This window comes from Arachis ipaensis, chromosome B5 (genome assembly GCF_059453495.1).
Source record: "Arachis ipaensis isolate K30076 ecotype BB chromosome B5, ASM5945349v1, whole genome shotgun sequence".
NCBI classification, from domain to species: domain Eukaryota; kingdom Viridiplantae; phylum Streptophyta; class Magnoliopsida; order Fabales; family Fabaceae; genus Arachis; species Arachis ipaensis.
Genome location: NC_142440.1, coordinates 21,203,174 through 21,225,303, shown reverse-complemented (window position 1 = coordinate 21,225,303; position 22,130 = coordinate 21,203,174). Strand labels below are relative to the sequence as shown.

The window sequence follows — 22,130 nt, the reverse complement described above, 5'->3', positions numbered from 1 at the left end:
TTAGGCTAGCAACGCCCCTGCTAGCTGAGGTCTGAGCCAGATGCATCTAGGTTAACGTCATAACCGCCGTTAACTACGGTTTTCTAGTCAGAGTCTCCCAAACCAATCCAAACCAAATCACTTATAAAAATCTCTAGTGCTTATAACATACTACTAAATTCCATAGCAAATCAATATATATAGGATTGCATACTAAAATTTAATTAAAATTTACATGAGGTCAAATAAGAGAACATTTGTACTTTACAAAATATATAGATATCGTCTCGTGTGTATTTTTATAAAATTGTAAGTTTCACAAATCAATATTTTTCAAAAATTCAGAAATCACAATAATAAAATATTTTCAAACTCCAAAATTAATGATTCAACATAGATATTGATAATAATATATTTAAAAATAATTATAGATATAATATCCACTCACAACTTGATTTCAAAGAACCAGAAGCAACTCTGAGCGCGCCAACGAGCTACCAAATGATGTCCAATAACTCTACAACTCTAAAAATATGACAATAATGATGTTTGTGAGCTACTAACATTGTCAATTAGTATAATCTAACTCATCTTGACCAAAAGCCCCAAATTTCCTAATCCTAATAACCCTAAATTTGGATTTATATATACCCATAAATATAGAGATGACAAAAATTGGGGATATGGCTAATTATTGAGTCAAAGAGTTACCTTGAAGCCTCAATAATAATTGGAACTCAAAGTTGAATGCTTCTTTCACTCATTAAGTTGACATTCCATGATTTGGGGTTTTGAGAAAATGAGATTTTGAATAATAGAGGTAGAGTAGAGAAAAGAAAGTAAGATGATAAGGGTGAGTTTGATGATATTGAGTGGTTGGTTGCAAGGAGAAGAGATGAAGAAATCTAGTTGGTAAGAGAAGAGAAATGAGGGTTTTACATTTTGATTTTTTTGAAAGAAAATGAAAGGGAAGGAGAACAGAGGGGGAGGGGGAGTGTCGAAGAAGAGGAGAAGAGAGAAATAAAATTTTAAGTGGGGGCATGTGCCCCCCACGTGTTCTCCCCTCTTTTTTTTTTTTTCTCACACTCTCGGTTATTACAAAAACAATAATTAAAACTTAGATATAAAAAAATTTGACCTAAACTACCATAAATTCTAGAGAGAAGTTAGAGCTTCTCTCTCTAGAATTCTAACCTAAAATATGACTAAAACTCAACTATGACTACTTGGTTCATTCTCCCTTTAATCCATGGTTCAATAGCATCAAAAATGGGTTGGATTGGGCCCAAAATGCTCCAGAAATTGCTGGTTATGTGTTGCATTAAGTGAGTCACTTTTTTGTGTTATGCGTACGTGGTACTTTAACTGCATATGCAGAATTCTTAACACACGTCCACTATAGAATATTGTATATCATTTTGAATCCCCTGATGTTAGCTTTCTAATGCCATTAGAACCGTCTCATTTGGAGCACTTTAACTCAAGTTATGATCACTTGAGTACGAAGAGGTCAGGATTGACAGCTCTACAAATCCTTCACTTCTTCATGAATTCTCCACTTTTGTATGCTTTTTCTTCATCTTTCCAAGTAATCCTTGCCTCCTAAACCTTAAATTACTTACACAATCAAGGTATTGAATGGAATAGAAGTGAAATTAAAATTAGCAATTTTAAACATTAAAAGCATGGTTTTCATCACTAAGCACAATTATGAGAAATTGACAAAATTATGCTATTTCAATGAATAAATGTAAGAGAAGTCAATAAAATCCACCCAAATTAAAGCAAATAAATACTATAAAATGTGGATTTATCACGAACCCTGGGCAGTCACTGTGTACGCGCATCCCCGAGAGTCTATATATATATATATGTGTGTGTGTGTGTGTAATCATTCATTTATCATCTCATTGGATGAATTCGGGGATTCAAATGTCCGGTCACATCTTGTGACGGAGGGTCACCAGAATATCGAGTCTCAACCTGGAGCAAGTGGTGGCAAGCCACTGCATCTACTCAGGAAAATTCGTATCTCAGATAATATAATGCACATGCCAATTAGATCTTTAGATTATAATTCATTAATATCACAGTCTCCATCAATCATGTATCAATCTTAGCTTTAATAGATGTACTTTCATACTCTTTCCTTGATCATCATCATTTCTCAATATCATACTTCATAATCGTTCTCTTCGATTTGCTATCCCAACCCCTTAAATCTCATCCCTATCCCTTCTACCTTCAATTTCGCCGGTTCTAGAGTCATGACAGGGTTTAGAAAAAGTAAAAAGGCTAGCAGAATGATCAAAAACTCAAAAATCCATGTTACAGCAAAACAGGGTGGTCATACGTACGCACGCCACCCGCGTATGCATGAATTTTGAAAATTGCAGGAGTCACGTACGCAAACCCTCCATGCGTACGCGAGTGTGTTGGATAAAAAGGATTCTTGCATACACATGATAGCTACCGCGTACACATGAGGCTAAAATGACAAGGCCGCGTACATAGAACACTGTCGCGTACGCGAGACTATTGGACAGTGTTATATTCTCGCGTACGCACGACCTTCCCGCGTACGCATGAAAGCAAAATTTACCAAAAAACTGATATGATGTAGAATCTTAGTTTTTGATAAAAAACTTCAAATGCGCATAACTTTTTCGTTAAAAATTATTTTTCGTTCGTTCTTCGAACATCATAAACTATTTGGACCCAATTTTCATTTAAGATAATTTTCACAAAATTCGAGGGTCCGAGGGCTAAATTACAGTGCGTCGAAGTTGGTTAATATTTCTATTTTTCCCCAATTTACCTCAACACTTTAATTGACCAATTCCTCAATTTGTTTCAGTCCAAAACACTTCCATTATCATTTCTTAATCTTCCAACCATTCAATTAAAACCTCCTATCCATTACAAGCCTAACCAAACCAATTTACAATTCATTCATGACATTCATTATCCACATTCAATATCCAATATATCAACTCAATTTCACAATTCTACCACCACTTAAATCATACATCATATATATACACATTTAACCACCAAATCCAACAATTCAAAGCATTTAAGCCTATCTTATGACAACTAGCCTAAGTTTTTACGCGATATTATATATTAACTATAGGGAACCAAAATCATACCTTGGCCGATTTCCTCCAAAGCTCAAAGACACTACAAAAACGTCTTCTTCTCAAGCTTTCAAGCCAAACCCTACAAGTTTCCAGCCTCCAGCGTTCCAATTCAAGCACTCCACCTCACCAATTTGACTTCAATTCACATGAATTCTATCTAATTCCAAACAATTCCATACATAACAACAATTTTAATACCTAAACTTCATAAAATTGGAGAACTCAAAGGGAATAAGAGTTTCTCACCTTATCCATGGATAATTAGGATGAAACCCGACAATTTTCCATTATTAGATCAAACCTAAAGCATAAAAAACCTTAAAATTCTCAATACCCAAAAACCAAAATGGCAAATTGAAGAGAAGCAAGGGCTGTATGAGAAATCTCAAATGTCTTACCACTTTGTTTGGATGAATTTGAAGAGTTTGACAAGGTGGTCGCGTGACCATAAACGGTGTGGCGATCGGAGCTCCAGAATGAGAGATGATCGAAGGAAGATTGAAATAGAAAACGTGTTTAGGGTTCACTGGCTCTCCTCCTTCTTCATCGTGAATTGGTTAAATGAAAGGGAGAAGGCTGAGCTTGGTTATATATATATATGTTGGACCTTGGGCCCAATACAGGTCTGGTTCGATCGGTTCGGCCCGTTGGTTCAACTTTGGGTCAAAATCTTTAAAATTAATGTTTTAATTCATATTTTAAATATTTTTACTTCTCCAAATTATAAAATTTAATTTCATAATTTCTTTGGTTTATAATTAATTTCTTAGTTTATTATTTATTAATTCACAGGGTTTTACAATACTCATCAATAACTCAATGCCAAAACTCTACTCCGCACACTTTAACATGCACTGGGTTGGACTTGGGTCGTTACATACGGCTTGCGGGTATGAGGTTTCTAATACGACACCCTAGACTCGAGGTCAAGGTTGTATACTAACTTAATTATAACATAATCATTTATAGCCAACAACAATCTAAGTCAAACACAGCATAATCTATTCAGTCTCATCGAATCACATTTCTCTAATTAATTACTTTATAGATTGACAAACCAAACTTCTTTAATCCTCAATTTCAATTTAATAATCTCAAAGTTTCTCAACCATTATCTCATAATTCTTATAAATCATAACTCAAATATATGTTCCACAAGTATCTCTTTTTCTTTCCACTCACAACTTAGCTCTATTTAACACTATCTCATTTTACAATTTCTATCCCAAATTCGTAGATTGGTAAAGTAATTTACCTTTTTAAATCTTTAACTAAATAAATAAATCTCTTTTTTTTGTTATTCAATTTTAAATAAGTTAAATCATAAACCAATTTCAACATCATTTCAAGCTTTAAAACTTTTTCAATAAGGCTCAAAGCCATACCAGTTAAAAATCGAAAATCCTATTTTAAAATCCCAAAAGCGTTTATCCTCAAATCCATTACATTAGTTACTTTAAAATCTTAAAAAGTACTCAAGACATATTACTTTTGATAAATTGACCAAACCAAAATTTCCAAAACTCTTCAAATTTTTTAAAAAATTTCGACAGAACTTCTCCTAAAAACTAGAGTTTACCACCCTTCACGGATTCCCTCAATTCAACCTCAACACAATAAAAATCAGTATTTCAATTCAACATTAACAAGTCCATCATTCAAAGTCAATCATTATCAATTTTAATAAAAAAATACCAAAATCAATATATTCAATCAATTTCACCAAAAATTCAAAAATCAACTAATCACTAACAAATACAACATTTCAATCACAGCATAAAAATCATTTACATCACAGATATTCATCCATTTGCATTAACCTACTAAACTTGTCAGGTATTCAAAGCCCAAGAGCGGCAACTCCTAATTGACCCGGTAGCAGCAACAGCGGCAACTTTTACCGCATGCAATCCCAGTAAAATAACCCTACGGTACCAACATCTCGACCTCTTTAACAAACTTTAATAGAACAATAGATATTGAAGGTTCCGGAAAAAGAGAAATTACCGCACTCAGGAAGAACGCCGGGACAGAGCAGCGGCAGCTCTGACAGTAACTCCCAGTGGCGAGACTTACGGCTAGGAGCTCCGGTGGCGATGCAGAAGCGACTTCGCGGATCCCTCTCACTCTCTGTTCCCCGTTCTTGATGGCGACAAGGCGCGACGGAGCTGGCGATAGCAAGGCACGATGGTGGTGACCCACGACGATGATGGTGACGAGTCAACTACTTCCTCTCCTCTGGCTCGCTCTCCTACACGAACTCTCTCTCTCACGCACGTCTCCTTCTGGGCCTCCCTCTCTTGCTCACGACAGCGGAGATCTCGACGACTGGCTCAAGGCGACGATGATGCGTACAACCCCAGTCAGCGATGGTGGCGGCTCAGACGATGATGACAAGGCACGGTGGTTCCTCCTCGCATGTAGCATGGACAGCAGTGGCGGCAGCATCAGGCCCTGCCGGTGCTGCTTCTCCCTCTCTTTCTCTCTTCATCTCCAATGTGTGTGTGTGTTTTGTGTGTGTATTGAGTTTTGGAAAGAAAAGGGGTGTCGGCTATGGTTAGGTTAGAAGGAGTTAGGGTAGATATCACTTGTACCTAGTGGAACATAGTTTAACTTCCCGGTAGAATATCCTCTTTTACGTGGATGCCATCCCCTTTCTTCTCTATCATAAACAAATTGATTTGAAAACTTAGCATACGTCAAAGTTTGACCTGCTTCAAATTCTTTGTTGGCCTCCATCCATGCTAAGAACATCATACATTTTTCTTCCCCTTCTTTCACGATTTTCTCAAGATCGTCATTGTCTTTAAAGATGATATTTTGCTTTCTAGAAAAATGAAAGGTTAATTTTATCATTGAAGGCCACCTCTAATAAATATCATAAGCCAAAGTTCTCCATGCAGCCTCACATGCAGACAAATACCTGCAATAATAAAATTGTTTGATCCAATCAATAACTTGAGCATACTCCTACTGGAAGCTTCCTTTGAAACTCCAACTGCTACCTTGTCTGGACTATTATTCACGCATTTTAACAAATATTTGATAGCATTTGACTTGTTACAATACTCTATGTTAACATGCGCTTGATAAGACATCAGTAGATATACATTTATGGAATCACATTCCTATTATTCATATGAACTCATTTCTTCTTAGTAACTACTCGTGTGTCTCGTCTTCTATATGATGAGTATCCACTATCATTGATAACTATGGTGCTACTGAATATTTTAGGATAACATTTGGTGCAGTACTCATCTTTCATGAAGAAAGATTTTGAGAAAGTTCTACCACATAGTCCATGAATCATATATGTAGACACAACTCTAAACAAATTTGGGTACCAAAGCAGGATCAAATAACTCTGACAATATTAACCAGTCAATTTGAGTTGTCGTTGTTATCTTGTGGTCTCCACTCAACTACAAAAGAATGTGAACATGTGGCAGACCTTTTTTTAGAATTTCACCGTGTGCATTGTTTATAACAAAAAGACAAGAAAATAATATGTTATAAATAAATTATGGTTAAATTACACAGTTGGTCCATATACTTTTAATAAAATTATAAATTGGTTTTTACACTTTAAAAGTTTGTAATTAGGTCCCTAAAGAGAATTAAAATTTGCAATTTAGTCTCTTCCGTTCAAAAAGTGTTTGATTTAACAAAATATTCTTAGCATATTCTCTATTTTAAACATGTGAGCTGCACATGTTTGACAATAGGGACCAATTTACAATTTTAGTGAAAGTATGGGGACCAACCGTGTAATTAAACCATTTGAAAATGACCAAAAACTCCATAAGTTATCTGAACCCACCCCGCCCCCTCCCCACCTCTCTCACTCTCACTTTCTTACTTTTCAAAATGGCACCCCACCCCAGCGCCTTCTGTCTCTCACCTCGGCTCACCATCGCCGTGTCTCTCGCCTCCGTCACCGCGCCGCATCCATTGATAAATTGAGTTGCTATTTTTATCTTGATTTGTTGCTATTTTTTTTAGACATTGAATCGTTTGCTTTGAGCATATTTGGGATTGGAATTGTTCTCTTCCATTTATCGGTGTTCAGTATTGGGATTGGAAGAGAAGAAAAAGTCGCCGGATGAGGGGCGAGATAGAGGAAGGAGGCGAGACCCGACTCGTGAGCACAAATGCGGTAGATCCGGCGGGGCGACGGTGAACCGAGGTGAGAGACAGAGAGCGCTGGGGTTGGGGTGTCATTTTGGAAAGTGAGAAAGTGAGGGTGAGAGAGTTGAGGAGGGGCGGGGTGGGTTCAGATAGTCTAGAGAGTTTTTGGTCATTTTCAAATGGTTAAATTACCCAGTTGGTCTCCATACTTTTATTAAAATTACAAATTGGTCTCTATTGTGAAACATGTGCAGCTCACATGTTTAAAATAGAGAATATTCTGTTAAATCAAATACTTTTTGAATGACAGAGACTAAATTATAAATTTTAATTCTCTTTAAAGGCTATGTTTGGTTAGAAGGAAAGAAATAGAGAGGAAAGAAATAGAAATGAAAGAAAGGAAAGGAAAGAAATTGAGTGGATTTTTATTTTTTTTAGAGGTGTTTGGATGAAAGGAAAATAAAAAAGAAAGAAATGATATAAAAAGACAATTTTACCCTTATATTATAAAAAATATTGAAAAAAGTAAGGGGGTAATATTGGAAGTAGAGAAAGAGAATTAATTTTCTCTCCATTTTCTCTCCATTGTTGGAGGGAAAGAAAATTAGTGGGTCCCACCAATATTTTTCTATCCATTTTCTTTCCTCTCCCATTTCTCCCCTCAACCAAACAAGAGAAAATAACTATTTTCCTTTCAATTTCTTTCCCTTCCTTTTTCTTCCTCCCATTTTCACCTCAAACAAACACACTATTATAAAGAATAGTTATTCTATAGATGTACTCATGTACTTTGATAAATTAAGGATGAAAATAAAAAATTAATAATATATTAAAAATAAAAAATATTTTACTATTTATTTTATAATAATTTAAAAAAAAATTAAAAATAAGGTTGGATGATGAAATATCTGTTTCTAGTACTTCAAATAAAATTCTTTATTTAAAATCCAAGATTATCATATCAAATTTAATTTTAAAACTTTTACATAATATATTCAATTGATCTTTAATTTTTAAGTTCTTTAAATTTTAATTCTGCTAATATCTTGTCAGCTCAAATTATATGTCATTGTGATGAAGAGATTTGAATATCCTATATTTCTTAGAAATGGTGAAGGTTGCCAGGGGTGAAGTTAGATGGGATTTGTTTTGGAAATTGTTAGCATATATACGATGATGTTTATGGCTTAGTTTGAATTAGTTTGTTTAATTTATTTTGGGCATGTTGTTTTATTTTGATTTGGTTGCTATTGAGTTGTAGGCTTGTAGCTGGTCGCCTCACCCGCTAACTTTGCGAGTGTTGTAACTTGAAAGTTGAAACAATAAAAAAATTTATAAATTTTGATATTTGAATTTAAATTTGTGAATGATTAATGATAAAATATAAATAAATTATTATGTAAAATTATGAGATTTTAAATTTTATTAGTATATAAATCTTCTTTTTAAATATAAAAATTTAAAATTTTTATTGTATTTTATTATTTTTAATAATTTTATTTTATATTTAATTAAATTTGTTCGATCACAATTTAATTATAGTTGGACTATTAAATTAATTATTCAATCGATTTATTAATTGATTTGATTCTCATAACTTTAAATTTTATATTTAGATATTTCATATAAAAATATTTTTTTATTTAACAATTATATTTAAAAATAATAATATATAAATATTTATTTATTTATTTATTACGTTAAAAATATTTTTTTAAATAAAAAATCTTTTAAAAATTAATATAAATTATATTTTTTAAAAAAATAAAATTTATTTTTTTAATACTTTTATTTTTACCATTAAAATTTTGTCATGCATACAAATAAAAAATCCTAACAAGTTAATGGCATCCAAACTTTTTAAAAGATGGTTTTTGATTAATGTTTTACAGGAACGACGAGGCGTTTCTGGGTTGGGACTTAGGACCAACGACGGCCCTGCACTGCCACTACTAACTATTGAGTGATTGAGGGTTTATCGGCCAAAAGCTGTTGCCAGCTTCGTTGATGTCTCTCTCTCACCCTAAGACTGAGGTTGGATACTTGGTTCCCCTGAATCATAATTTGGAGGAAAACCCTTCAGCTCCCAAGTTACCCATCTCCCATGGCACTAACCTCATTGGTCGCGCCAACATTCCTCTTCCTCTTCCCGACAAGAGGCTTAGCCGCAACCACATCACTTTAACTGCTTCTTCCGACGGATCTGCTCATCTGCTTGTGGTATTCCTTATTCCTACTAACTTTTCTTTCATGGATTCGTCATTTTTTGTTCATGTTCGTGTTGCTGACGCAGGAGGGCACGAATCCAGTCGTTGTTAACTCCAGGAACAAAAGAAGGAAGCTCAATTCTCAGGAGAATGCTGCCATTTCTGATGGTGATATACTTGAGCTTATTCCCGGACACCATCTTTTCAAATATGAAGTTTCGGGTGCCACCAAAACTGATAATACACCTTCAGCTGGCACTGGCACCACAAACAAGGAAGCTTCTCACAGCCTTTCGCAGGTTTTCACTACTTTCTTCATGATCATATAAGAATATTGATTTCCATTAACTAGTAATCGGAGGCAGATTCTGCCCCTATCAGTTTTCTCTTTTTAGGGATGTTGAAATAATTCCTTTTATGTTGAGTGGATTTTCAGGATGGGAACGGGACTTGCAGTCAGGAGCAAGGAAGAAATGCAGCGGCACGCAAGCCTGGTCATTCTCAATCCGGTGAACACAGTAATGCAGAGGCTATTCGCAATTTCCATATCCCTTCTGAAAAAATACCTTCCACTTTTCGACTTTTGCGTGTGCAGCAGCTACCACCTTGGGCAAATACTTCTTGTGTTGCAATAGATGATGTTATTCAGGTAATAAAATGAATTGACTACTGCAGGGCAGTGTTGACACTCTCAATCACTGGTTCAAGAGTATTTTTGCATGAAAACACCTATATATTGAACCACAATTACATAATTATAGTTAGCTGGCAAAAAATTTGGAACTACTTATTGATAAATTTCAATGCTTTCCATTGATAGGGGGATATTCTAGTTGCCATCCTTTCCAACTACATGGTAGACCTTGACTGGTTGGTTCCGGGTGAGTTATTTGCGGGACCTCTTTGTGTTTTCCTTGCCCTTTGTGTTGCCAATTTGCCTTGTTGCAGTCTGACTTTCATTTGTTCTTGAAACTGCACTCCAAATTTAACACATTGAGAAGTTGGTCCTTTTTTGTCCAGTAATAACTGTATCATCACTTTTCTCCGTTGCATGCATATATATAATTCCATGCCTCTTTATAGTCTATAGCGTGTGTGGCACCAATGATTCAGCTCATGGTATGCTCTGTCTCTTTTATACCTTTTGAAGGAAAACTATATTATTGTATTTTGCATATTAAGTTATTAACTTATGATAATCTCTTGATTATGCACCACTATTGGCTGGAGCAGAATTCCAAAATTTGTGAACGCATGAGTACGTTTTGAATGAAGTGGTTTCACGTTAATCTCATTTTTGTAAGTTTCTCGCTTTCTATGTTTTCTCTGTGTAGCATGTCCTGCACTTTTGAAAGTCCCCCATGTGTTAGTTATTCATGGCGAGAGTGATGGGAGGGTTGATTATTTGAAGGTTTGTCTCAGATCTAAATTATATTACCAATTTGTAAGATGAATCTGTAAGAATGTTTAAATGAGATATTAACTTGGCTCTTCTGTGATTTAGAGAAGTAAACCTGCCAACTGGATTCTGCACAAACCACCATTGCCAATTTCATTTGGGACACATCATTCAAAGGCCATGTTTCTTGTATATCCTCATGGGATAAGGGTGATTGTGCATACAGCGAACTTAATATATGTAGATTGGAATAATAAAACCCAAGGTTTGTGGATGCAAGATTTTCCATGGAAAGATCAAAACAGTCTAAGCAAGGGATCTGTATTTGAAAATGACCTGGTTGAATATCTCAGTATGCTGAAGGTACTTATTTATATTATACTGCTATTACTGAAAGATAGTCTCATCTGAAAAATTGTCCTGATCAATTGATGTAGTAGAATTGATACCTTTACTGAAAAATTAAAATTTCATAGCAATTAAAGAACCACTTGGTTGCTCCATGAAATTACTTGACATTTTGATAAAAATTTTATTTGATCATACTGTGTTCTACAAAAAATCCACGATGCCATTTTTACTTTATATTTTGGAAAAAAGAGAACAAAAAATTCTCTTTGATTTTGATTAATTATATCATTTACTGTCTTCTAGAAATTTCACTGTAGCCATTGGAGTTTTTCAACTTAGCTTATTTGGAAAACTTGTTGCTTTTCAGACTACTTATATGGCTTATGGAAGTTAAATATTCACTAGCAGAAAACATCGATGTTGTTGATGAATTTGGTATTGTCATGAGTCTTGTTTCTTTGATATCATCCATAATGTGCGTATCGCAATGTATTTGGTGTTGCAGTGGCCAGAATTCTCTGTTAAGCTTCCTTCCCTTGGAAACTTCAGTATATGTCCATCTTTCTTCAAGAAGTTTGATTATAGTGATGCAATGGTTTGTTTTCCATTCATTTTTCTTAAATTTATATGATGTAGCTTTAAAGGTTATTACTTAGTACTAATCATCTCGTATCATAAAGTTGAATAGATAGTCAAGTACACTGATTTATGTTGGTACATTTTCAGGTTAGGTTAATTGCATCTGTACCTGGATATCATTCTGGTGCTGGCATTAAAAAGTGGGGACATATGAAACTGCGTTCTTTGCTCCAAGAGTGTACTTTTGACGATGATTTTAAAAGATCTCCACTCATTTATCAGGTACTATTAGGGTGTAGGCTGCACTAAATTCTATCTTCTTTCACTCAATCTAGCATATATCATTTTGTTACAGAGTTTGGAAAACTGCAGTATTAATATTCACATTTCAGAGTTTTCTTGATTTTCTTAACCTTATCTACTGCAGTTCTCCTCCCTTGGCTCTCTTGATGAGAAATGGATGGCTGAGTTGACATCATCAATGTCTGCTGGTTTATCAGAAGATAAAACACCTCTTGGTCTTGGGGAGCCTCAAATAATCTGGCCTACTGTAGAAGATGTCAGATGCTCTTTAGAGGTGCTGTAATTTTAAGGTTGAATCTATATTTTCTGAAATATAAATTTCCTTTTCATGGTGATTTGAAGGTTTTATTATAGAATGTTTGGTGGAACAGATAAACTGAGAACAATTGAGAAAATATATTTATTCAATGGAATTCTTGGTCAAGTGAATCAAGAGTCCAATTGACTAAGAGTCACACTGATTCTAGAGCGTGTTTTTTCCTCTCCCTTAAACTTCACTCTAAAATCCCAGACAGACTTTCGGAAGCCTAAACAACTGTTACATCCCATTCCTAACTGCCTAAAACTGTCTAACTGAACCATCCAATTCTGACATAAACTATTGCTTTTTTGTTTCTTTGAATAATCCGTATCTTTTTCTGTCTAAATCTGTCACCTCAGTAGGGGTATTTTGTTCATGTGACAAGTTGATTTGATTGGAAATATATTATCTATTATCTATTATTCTATTATATATTTCTAATTTTACAACCAAATTGTGTCACATGTCACTTTCTCATTTTAATTGGAATCAAATCTTTCCCTCAAAAATTAAGGAATTTTCCTTTCTTCCTTACTAATTTTACAATCAAAATGTGTCACATGTCACTCCCTCATTGTAATTGAAATTAAATATTTTCTTTCAAAATTAAAGAATTCTTCCTTCCTCCATATTAATTTTACAACCAAAATGTGTCACATGTCACTCCCCCATTGCAATTGAAATCAAATCTTTCCTTCCAAAATTAAAGAGTTCTCCACTCCTCCATCTTCCTTTCTCTATCTCTCTCATTCCTTTAACTATTCTATCTATTTTATATATCATTATTAATATCAATGACTAATTACTAATTTGACAATCAAAATGTGCAACATGACATTCTTTAATTGCATTAAAATTAAAATTGAAATATTAAAATTGAAATTAAAATATACCTATATTATGTATCATATATTACTATCTAATTTAATAATCAAATGTGTCACATGACACTTTTATTAAAATTGAGCGAAAATATTTTTTTTCAAAATTAATAAATTCCCTTTCTAAATTCTCTCATCTATCTCTCTCCATTTCTCTATTTCTTTCTACCATTTTTACTCTATATATAATTTATATTTTATATTAGTAATTTGACAAATCAAAATATATTATCTGATAAATTTTTATTACAATTAAAATAATTTTTTTCTTCCAAAATTAACAAACTTTCACTCTCATTCTTCATCTTTATCTTTCTTTCTTTTCTCTCATTCTCTATTTTTTCTACCTTTATGTTCTGCAGAAATAAAATGAACAAAATAATATAATTCAAATAAAAAATATTATTATTATTATTATATACATATTTTTTAGTTTTTTATTTAGTTTTAAATTTTTACCGCTTATCTTTCTAATCTATATTTTCATTTCTCTTCTTTCAAATATTTATTACATATAATTTGGAAAGAATACTAATGTTATAATTAAAAGTTAGAATCAAGATTCAATTATTTTTAAAAAATTAGTTTTGAGTTAATTTTAAAACTATCAGTATAATTTTTTTATGCTAATACCTAATTATATTTTTATATATATAAAGAGAAAAAATATTATTTTTAAATAACAAATAAAAATTAATTATTTCTATTTGTGCAACAGACTTAACACCTAATTAAATGTAAAAGTATACACGTTAAATTGTTTCAAATTTTAGATAACGAATATTAAAATTAATTATTAATAAAAAATTAGATTTTTTCATATAAAAATAATAACTAAAAATCTTATTATTTGATTTTTTTCTATAGATACCTTAGTCTTCTTAGCTAAAGACTTTTGTCAATGTACGACTTTTTTTTTGTAAAAGAAGTTTGATTTTATAAATCTTTTGTGTCATGCATAATCTATACTGTCAGAACAAAGTGAGTTTTAAAAAATGTATACATTACGGGTAAAAATACTAGTATAGTCAAATTTTAATGCAGAGGGCTTTATTTTATTTTCAATTTTTAATGCGTGGATTTTAAGTTTGTCTCATAATTGAATCTTTAAGTGCTCTTTCCAGACAGCTTCATTGCCTTTTGTTTGTTCTCAGGGCTATGCTGCTGGAAATGCAATTCCAAGTCCTTTTAAAAATGTGGAGAAAACATTTCTCAAAAAGTATTGGGCCAAATGGAAAGCAGACCATACTGGTCGAAGGTAAATATGATTTATCATACAATGCAATTTACACCAGGGCTAGTTGATATTAACTTTTCTTCTTCATTAAACTTTAGATCCTAAGCCATAGACAAGATAGGATTAGGAATGAGACACTAGAGGAGGAGACGGAGTAACACTTATTGTGTAGAGATAGTGCATTCTTGCTTTAAATGGTATGAACATAAGTGGAGAATACCCAAGGAGGTCCCAATAAGAATAAGATCAACCAGAAGTGGTCCAATAGCTAGTGGTGGTCTGGTGGAGGAGACCTAGAAAAAACTATAGGGCCATGGCTCTTTAATATAAACACCTGACTCATGATCAAACATTATACTGCCATTTAATCCTTGTAATCGACTCAACCTAGTGGAATGAAGTTTCTGTTGTTTTTGTTGTATTAAAGCTCTTGTAGCCTTCTAATTAAATTGAAATGTTTACCTATTGATATAACTCTCTCAGACTATAATAATTACCTTTGCAACCCTTGTAAAGAAAACCGTGATCAATTATATATGGAAAAATTTGCTTTACCGCTTGTGGCATGATCTGTTTCCTTCTCAATAGAAAGTATTATTTAGAAACCCCCCTCCTCCCAAGCCTCTTGGCTCTAGTTTCTAAAGCCCCACATAGTGAAGTAGAAAAGTCCAACTTGTTGATTCTGACTATGCCTAACAATTTTTTATTCGAGAAGATGTACATTTGTGCCTCACAAATTATAATAGTTATTCTTGTGCTTTTTCTATGTTTCAGCCGTGCTATGCCCCATATAAAGACTTTCACTCGTTATAGTGGTCAGAATCTAGCGTAAGAGCTTCACAGGATCAACTCTATGCAGTTCAATTTCTCTTTTGTTTGTTTGAATACTTTGATGCTTATATCATTTACTGCAATGCTAAGTCGTGCTTACTTGTGAAACTCCCTTCTTCCCAAATAGTTGGTTCTTGTTGACTTCAGCAAATCTTAGCAAAGCTGCCTGGGGAACTCTTCAGAAGAATAATACTCAGTTCATGATTCGCTCATACGAGGTACGTATCCTTGTCATTTGTCAGACACAAGAAAGAATCCCGAATATTTGTATAATTGATCTCGTTTCATTTCAGTTGGGAGTGCTCTTTCTACCAACGATGCTTAAAAGGGCTGGTGGTGGATTTTCATGTACCAGTAATGTTACACAAACTGAGGTAGCTTATTTGATATGGTTTGGTGCTAGGAAGGGAAAAGAACTCCGATGCTGACATTTAAGAATTACAGGATAAATATGAAGTGAAGAAAGCAAAACTAGTTAGCCTAAGTGGGCTGAGAAGGGAGCAAACACACTCAACATCTCAACTGACCATTCCGTTACCTGTTCCTTACGAGCTCCCTCCCCAACCTTATTCCTCACAAGGTCAGTATTTCTCACATCACATGTTAAAAAGTAGTTGTTATGTATGTCTTCTAATTATTGTTCTCTCATGCAGATGTTCCCTGGTCCTGGGATCGGCGATATAGTAAGAAAGATGTATATGGCCAAGTTTGGCCACGCACGTAAGCTTGCTACTTGCTGTTGCTGCTCTGCTCTAAATATACATAGTACCATTCACTTTCCTCCTTAGCACCATGCCAGCATTGAGTTATCTATGACAAAGGTCGCTCATTTTTCATTTTTTCTCTCTTTTCATTAGTAGTGTTTATTGTTCAATATCTATCACCTAAAAGAAAAAAGGGTTCAATACAATTTTAAATTGTAATTACTTGAAAGTGATCAAAGGTTAGATAACTAAGTACTAGAAAATTATGTGGGAACTTTATCGATGGGGAGTTGCCAGGGGAATATTCTTAATGATTTATGATTTAGCTAAAATAACGCCTTAGCTCTTTCTCTCTTCGGGTTTCTCTCCCCGGGGGTACAAAAGAGTGAATATTTATGAAGTTTAATTTATTCACATTATAAGTAAGTGGAAAATTGAACATTAAACTTACATTTCTGTTGACTTTGACTAGTCAATGCTAAGTCGCATTACCAATTGATAGTTGTGGGAGAAAATTTTCAATTTAATAGTACCTTTTAATTGTCGGTAAAATTTGAAATATTCTATTTTGATCATTCAATTGAATTAAAAGCCTTTAATTTATGCTAATGGGTTATAATTCAAATGATATAGTTTTTTTATTCTTATCTAGGTGTTTTTAGTTTGAGTCTCATTTTTAATTTAAAAAATAAAAAAATAAAAACCTATAAATATAGTATTTCTCAATTTTTTCCTCCAAATTATTTTTTGGTGATAAACGACTTTAAAAAAAAAAGAAACAGAAGTGGATTCACTCAATGTTCTTTCCAGTTGATTATCCGATCCGTTTCTTTCAAGTTAGATCATAATTAGATAATAGATAATAATGTGCAACTGTGGATAAGCTTGAAAACTAAATGCCGGTTTTGCGTTCCTGATTAATAATCCTCAAAGAAAGAGTGATATAGAGAGTAGAGAGAGCAACACGCCAACATCTTTAATTTTGTAAAAAGAATTATCCACCAAATAAAAAATAGAATCTTTCTTTGCAGCCTCAGCTGCCGATTAATGGACAGTGGATCCCACCGTGATAATAAAATCTATAAAAGCCCACTTGTCTATTTTTTTATTTTGATTTTTGATTTGGTATACCGTATACCCCTTTCTCAGCCCACTTGCCAATTACTACAACTTGTGTGGGCCCAAATATTATGTTAAGGATCCACTTATAATAAGATAACATCTATTACCACAAAAAAAGAGATAATAACACCGTGGCGGTCAATACGAGAAGAGCGTTTGCGTGGTTTGTTGTTTGTTTGTGATGGGGAGGTCTGAGGTGCCTTAACTCCAACCAACGCCTTCCAATTTCCAACCCTTCACGTCTGGCCAAACATTGCCGTGTCTATAGTGTCAATTGACACCTCAACCGTACACGTGTCGCAAACTGATAAGGTAAATGGTCACCCTCTTTCTGTTGCGTAAATAAGGCGGACACCTCTTTATGCTATAAAGGAACCTCCAGACCCCATTGTTTCTTCACAATTCTCATTTTCATTCTCTCTTTGTTGTCCGAAATCCTTCAAGGTACCTTCCTCCTCTTTCTCTTTGCTTTTGATTCTGGTTCCCTTTAGTTACATCTGTAGGGTTTTGGCATTTCTTCTTAATCACCAATATTATCGGTTTTAGATTCGTTATATTATGTCTTTTGTTGCCTCGTTCCTTGGAAATTTTCTCTAGATCTGTTTATACTGCAATGATTTATGATATTTAATTGTTAAATCTGATCGGTTTTGATCACGCTTTTAAACTGCAATTTTTAGTTGCTTTCTGAAAGATCGAAGGCCTTTGTTTCGGATCGTAAATTTTCTGAAAAAATCTGAGATCAATTGTACCAATTTTGATTATAGGTTTTTTTTTTTTTTCCGTTGTTGATCCTGATTCATCTGTTTATGACGATGCGAATTTTAATGTACGTTTCCTTAACTAGTTTCTTATTTAATTGTTGTTAACGATGATGCAGATGCAAATCTTTGTGAAGACCCTCACTGGAAAGACTATCACTCTCGAGGTCGAGAGTTCCGACACCATCGATAACGTCAAGGCAAAAATTCAAGATAAGGAAGGGATCCCACCGGATCAGCAACGTCTGATCTTCGCCGGAAAGCAACTCGAGGACGGCCGCACCTTGGCCGACTACAACATCCAGAAGGAATCCACCCTCCACCTCGTTCTCCGTCTCCGTGGTGGCATGCAGATCTTCGTTAAGACCCTCACCGGCAAGACCATCACCCTCGAGGTTGAAAGCTCCGACACCATTGACAACGTCAAGGCTAAAATCCAGGATAAGGAGGGTATTCCACCGGACCAGCAGAGGTTGATCTTCGCCGGGAAGCAGCTTGAGGACGGCCGCACCTTGGCAGACTACAACATCCAGAAGGAGTCAACCCTTCATCTTGTACTCCGTCTACGTGGTGGCATGCAGATCTTTGTTAAGACCCTTACCGGAAAGACAATTACCCTTGAGGTGGAGAGCTCTGACACCATCGATAATGTCAAGGCCAAAATCCAAGACAAGGAGGGCATTCCCCCGGACCAGCAGAGATTGATCTTCGCCGGTAAGCAGCTCGAGGATGGCCGCACTCTTGCAGACTACAACATCCAAAAGGAGTCCACCCTCCATCTTGTCTTGCGTCTCCGTGGTGGTATGCAGATTTTCGTGAAGACCCTCACCGGGAAAACCATCACTCTTGAGGTGGAGAGCTCTGACACCATTGATAATGTCAAAGCTAAGATCCAAGACAAGGAAGGTATCCCCCCGGACCAGCAGAGGTTGATCTTTGCTGGTAAGCAGCTTGAAGATGGGCGCACCTTGGCCGACTACAATATCCAGAAGGAGTCCACCCTTCATCTTGTCCTCCGTCTCAGGGGAGGCATGCAGATTTTTGTTAAGACTTTGACTGGGAAGACCATTACCCTTGAGGTGGAGAGCTCCGACACCATTGACAATGTCAAAGCCAAGATTCAGGACAAGGAGGGGATCCCCCCGGACCAGCAGAGGTTGATCTTCGCAGGGAAGCAGTTGGAAGATGGAAGGACCCTTGCTGATTACAATATTCAGAAGGAGTCTACTCTTCACCTTGTGCTTCGTCTCCGTGGTGGATTTTAAGTGGATGAATTGCAATTTGTTGTTTCCTCAATATTATGTTTTTAAATTTCTGAACTTGTTGAATGGGTCTGGGTCCTTAGTGGCCCTTTAAATAAATTTCGTTATTTATCTTTTGATTGTTAATAATACTACTGTTTTTTTTAATTGCACTTTGTGTTTTACCTTTATAAAAGTTGGTACCTTGGTTAATGCTGTGTTGATTCTATTATGTAGTTTGTGTTTGTATATTTGAATTGTGGCTCGAAAGGGCTTTTGTTGCTGTATATTGTTGAATTATACTTGGTCATATGATGATATTAAATATGGATGGTTGATGGGTATGGATGTTTAAAGTCATTCAGGATATTAGATAAGCCGAGCATCGGTTTGGTTGACGTCTCAGGGAAGACAAGGCCTATCGATTGCCGCATTGCTGTTCCCTTCTTTCTTTAAATTTTTGTCATACTACTCACATAAAACCATGTGAAGGCATGCTTCGATTGATTGCTAAGACAGTCGTAATTTACCATTTCTCAATGCTCAATGATTGGGTTAGAGAATTGATGTTAAGAAAATAGGCGTTAGGAATCAGTATTGCATATGCAAACAGTGCTCTGGTGCATGTTAGTTTCAAGCGGGTTCTAGTTTCCTGTTTCCAGACTTCAGCAAATTAAATGGGTTGAAATTGTTTATTTAGCGACTAATCTTTATGTCTAACTATGGAGCCAGCTGATGAAAAGAGATTTAGCATTTTTCTTATTCAGCTATGATAACGAACTGAATGAATGAATATAATCTCTTAAATGCCGATGGCATACGAAGTGGGTGCACATACATTACGCGCAAAAAAAGGAAGTGTAAAAGGAATTAATCCCAGGGGCTCAAAGAACACTCTTCTGGAAGGATTGGATAGCGTTGAGAATCGTTGCAGTAGTCATAGATGACGAGGTTCCTCTGAACCCAAGCATAATCCTTCTTCTGATCATCGGAGAGGTGCCAGGCAGAGTATTGATCCCACCAATTGTCGGTGGTGGTTGAGACACATGCAGGATATGGATCTTTCCATTGGCAGCCGTCGACGCTGAAGTCCTTGTATGATGACACAAAGGGTGCTAGTTTCCAGTTCGTCTTCTCCAGTCCTCCTCTTGTGGCCCACTCATCTGCGTTCCATATGCTCGAGAACAAGTACATGGGCTTCTCATTTGGGAAGAAATTGTTTTCCTTCCCATTGTTCTTGAACACCCTTATGGGCACTCTATCCACGAAAAACCTGTTCATGCAATTCGTTTTGAACCTCAGTGACCTCTTGTCAATTGAAATTTGTATTGTATACTCAAAAAATGAACTTACACAATTTGGTGGTTGTTCCAGAGAATCGAATAGGTGTGGTAGTCCTCAGTTGGATCGAACCAAAGCATGTGCCTCATCTCACGGCCTCCAGTTCCATTCTTGTATACATTTGTCTGAATCAAGAACGGCTGCCCTGTTCTGTTCCCCAAGAACTCAAAGTCCAGCTCATCTCTTTCTGGCCCTGCCCCGTTCTCCGAGCACATCTGCCACCAATCATATTATATCATACCATATAACAAATATAAGTATATAACACATTATCTATCCTCCTTTCATCATACACTTACATAGTAAGCTGTGACAACTCCAGCAGAGTCACCTGCCACCAATTTCAGCTTCATACTGAACCACCCGAATCTGTATCGCTGCTTTGTTTGAAATCCACATCCTACCAATTCAAACCCAATGCTTCAAAGTTACAATAAGAATGAATAAGAGCATTGAATAATATTAGCATTTGGTATTACCTGTGTCTTTGTCAAGTGAGAGATACCAGATCTGCCCATCCTTGGAGGTACTAAAATGGTCTTCAGACCACATTATGCTGAAATTATCTTCAAAGGATCCTTTGGACACAGCTGCTTCAGCTATGACTACGAGAAGAAGGATCACGCCCAATGATGATGAAGCTTTTGCTTCCATTCTCACCATGTATTTTGGACGCACAAGAGAATGAATGGAGCTTAGGTTCGTGCTTGCTTGATCCCTCAAACCGAGATGGGGATGTTCATTTAATGATCAGAATATGAACATGATTTCGGCCACATCCAGTTGTATTATTATGTATTATGTATTATGTATTCTCATATGCTTCCTCACCTCTTTTTGGACCCAGGGCTCAATGTACCAAACTGCCCCTCCATGCATTTTCCTCACCCCTCCCCTGCCCATACCGATACCATGCCATATGTTAAAACTAGAACTTCTCTATCACTGTAACATGTCCTCCTTTGGGTAATTTGAAGAGAATTTATTTATAATTTAAAAACAACGTCTGAAACTGAAACCTTAATCTCCTAACAATTTTTATTCTGAACCAATTAGTCTCTAAGTTATTAGAAACAAAATTTTTATAAACTGATGTTACTCAATATGAGTAACTAAGTAACTGGAGATGCATAACCGACAAGGGCATATTGGTCAGTGAAAAATACAATAATGCAACCTGGAATAATAGCTAATTTAAAATGAATGTGGGACCAGTGGCCAGGCTGCATTGCAGTGGTTTTTCTAGGCTAGCACCACCATGGATGTAGAGGTGGGTCCTTTCATTACGAGGAAGAACGTGACCACACTTCTTTGGTCTTCAACATGTTATATACTAATACTAAATACTAATAGCAAATTGGTGCAGAGGGAAAATTAATTTATAAATGGATCACGAAAACACTAATGAAACGTGATGTCCTAAGTAAGTCTAAAGTTATTACTTGCAAACTTAACCTTGCTACTAGAATTAGAATACCCATTCTAACGTGTTGTAGTTAATAAGATGTCATTTGAATTCTGAAAAATCATTTCAATGATCATCTAAGAAAAGAACACTTCAAAATATAACTCTTGCATTCACAACTCACAAGTTAAATACAAATAAATTTTGTTTTTAT

The 22,130-nt window shown here is 35.2% G+C and overlaps 3 protein-coding genes across 4 annotated transcripts; 2 read left to right on the top strand and 1 right to left on the bottom strand.

Moving 5' to 3' along the window:
- The first annotated feature begins 9,088 nt into the window (after positions 1-9,088).
- TDP1 (tyrosyl-DNA phosphodiesterase-like protein) lies at positions 9,089-16,496 on the top strand. The gene is made up of 15 exons (XM_016346876.3): positions 9,089-9,473; positions 9,547-9,759; positions 9,897-10,109; positions 10,281-10,341; positions 10,795-10,871; positions 10,965-11,222; positions 11,716-11,805; positions 11,937-12,071; positions 12,217-12,366; positions 14,429-14,532; positions 15,286-15,339; positions 15,470-15,560; positions 15,636-15,716; positions 15,787-15,922; positions 15,996-16,496. Exons 1-15 carry the CDS (start codon positions 9,261-9,263, stop codon positions 16,064-16,066), a joined length of 1,947 nt encoding a protein of 648 aa, XP_016202362.1. The 5' UTR covers positions 9,089-9,260; the 3' UTR covers positions 16,067-16,496.
- A 777-nt stretch (positions 16,497-17,273) lies between these two features.
- Positions 17,274-19,383, top strand: LOC107643279 (polyubiquitin). 2 transcript variants are annotated; one of them, XM_016346873.3, is made up of 2 exons: positions 17,274-17,612; positions 18,049-19,383. In XM_016346873.3, exon 2 carries the CDS (start codon positions 18,049-18,051, stop codon positions 19,192-19,194), a length of 1,146 nt encoding a protein of 381 aa, XP_016202359.1. In that variant the 5' UTR covers positions 17,274-17,612; the 3' UTR covers positions 19,195-19,383. The 2 variants fall into 2 exon arrangements, with proteins under 2 accessions (XP_016202359.1, XP_088342394.1); XM_088486268.1 differs by lacking the exon at positions 17,274-17,612 and having other exon boundaries at positions 18,043-19,383.
- Positions 19,384-19,903: 520 nt separating this feature from the next.
- XTH8 (xyloglucan endotransglucosylase/hydrolase 8) lies at positions 19,904-21,302 on the bottom strand. Its single transcript, XM_016346875.3, has 4 exons — positions 20,991-21,302; positions 20,811-20,911; positions 20,524-20,726; positions 19,904-20,443 (listed from the first exon to the last, which is right to left on the bottom strand). Exons 1-4 carry the CDS (start codon positions 21,172-21,174, stop codon positions 20,041-20,043), a joined length of 891 nt encoding a protein of 296 aa, XP_016202361.1. The 5' UTR covers positions 21,175-21,302; the 3' UTR covers positions 19,904-20,040.
- Between the last annotated feature and the right edge of the window lie 828 nt (positions 21,303-22,130).

Excerpts from the sequence above, each read along its gene's own strand:
- TDP1 (XM_016346876.3), top strand. The coding sequence starts at position 9,261 with ATGTCTCTCTCTCACCCTAAGACTGAGGTTGGATACTTGGTTCCCCTG. Across the intron at positions 9,474-9,546 it reads GATCTGCTCATCTGCTTGTG|GAGGGCACGAATCCAGTCGT; the intron begins GTATTCCTTATT and ends TTGCTGACGCAG. Across the intron at positions 10,872-10,964 it reads GGAGGGTTGATTATTTGAAG|AGAAGTAAACCTGCCAACTG; the intron begins GTTTGTCTCAGA and ends TCTGTGATTTAG.
- LOC107643279 (XM_088486268.1), top strand. The coding sequence starts at position 18,043 with ATGCAGATGCAAATCTTTGTGAAGACCCTCACTGGAAAGACTATCACT.
- XTH8 (XM_016346875.3), bottom strand. The coding sequence starts at position 21,174 with ATGGTGAGAATGGAAGCAAAAGCTTCATCATCATTGGGCGTGATCCTT. Across the intron at positions 20,912-20,990 it reads CTCACTTGACAAAGACACAG|GATGTGGATTTCAAACAAAG; the intron begins GTAATACCAAAT and ends TTGAATTGGTAG. Across the intron at positions 20,727-20,810 it reads GAGTTGTCACAGCTTACTAT|ATGTGCTCGGAGAACGGGGC; the intron begins GTAAGTGTATGA and ends GATTGGTGGCAG.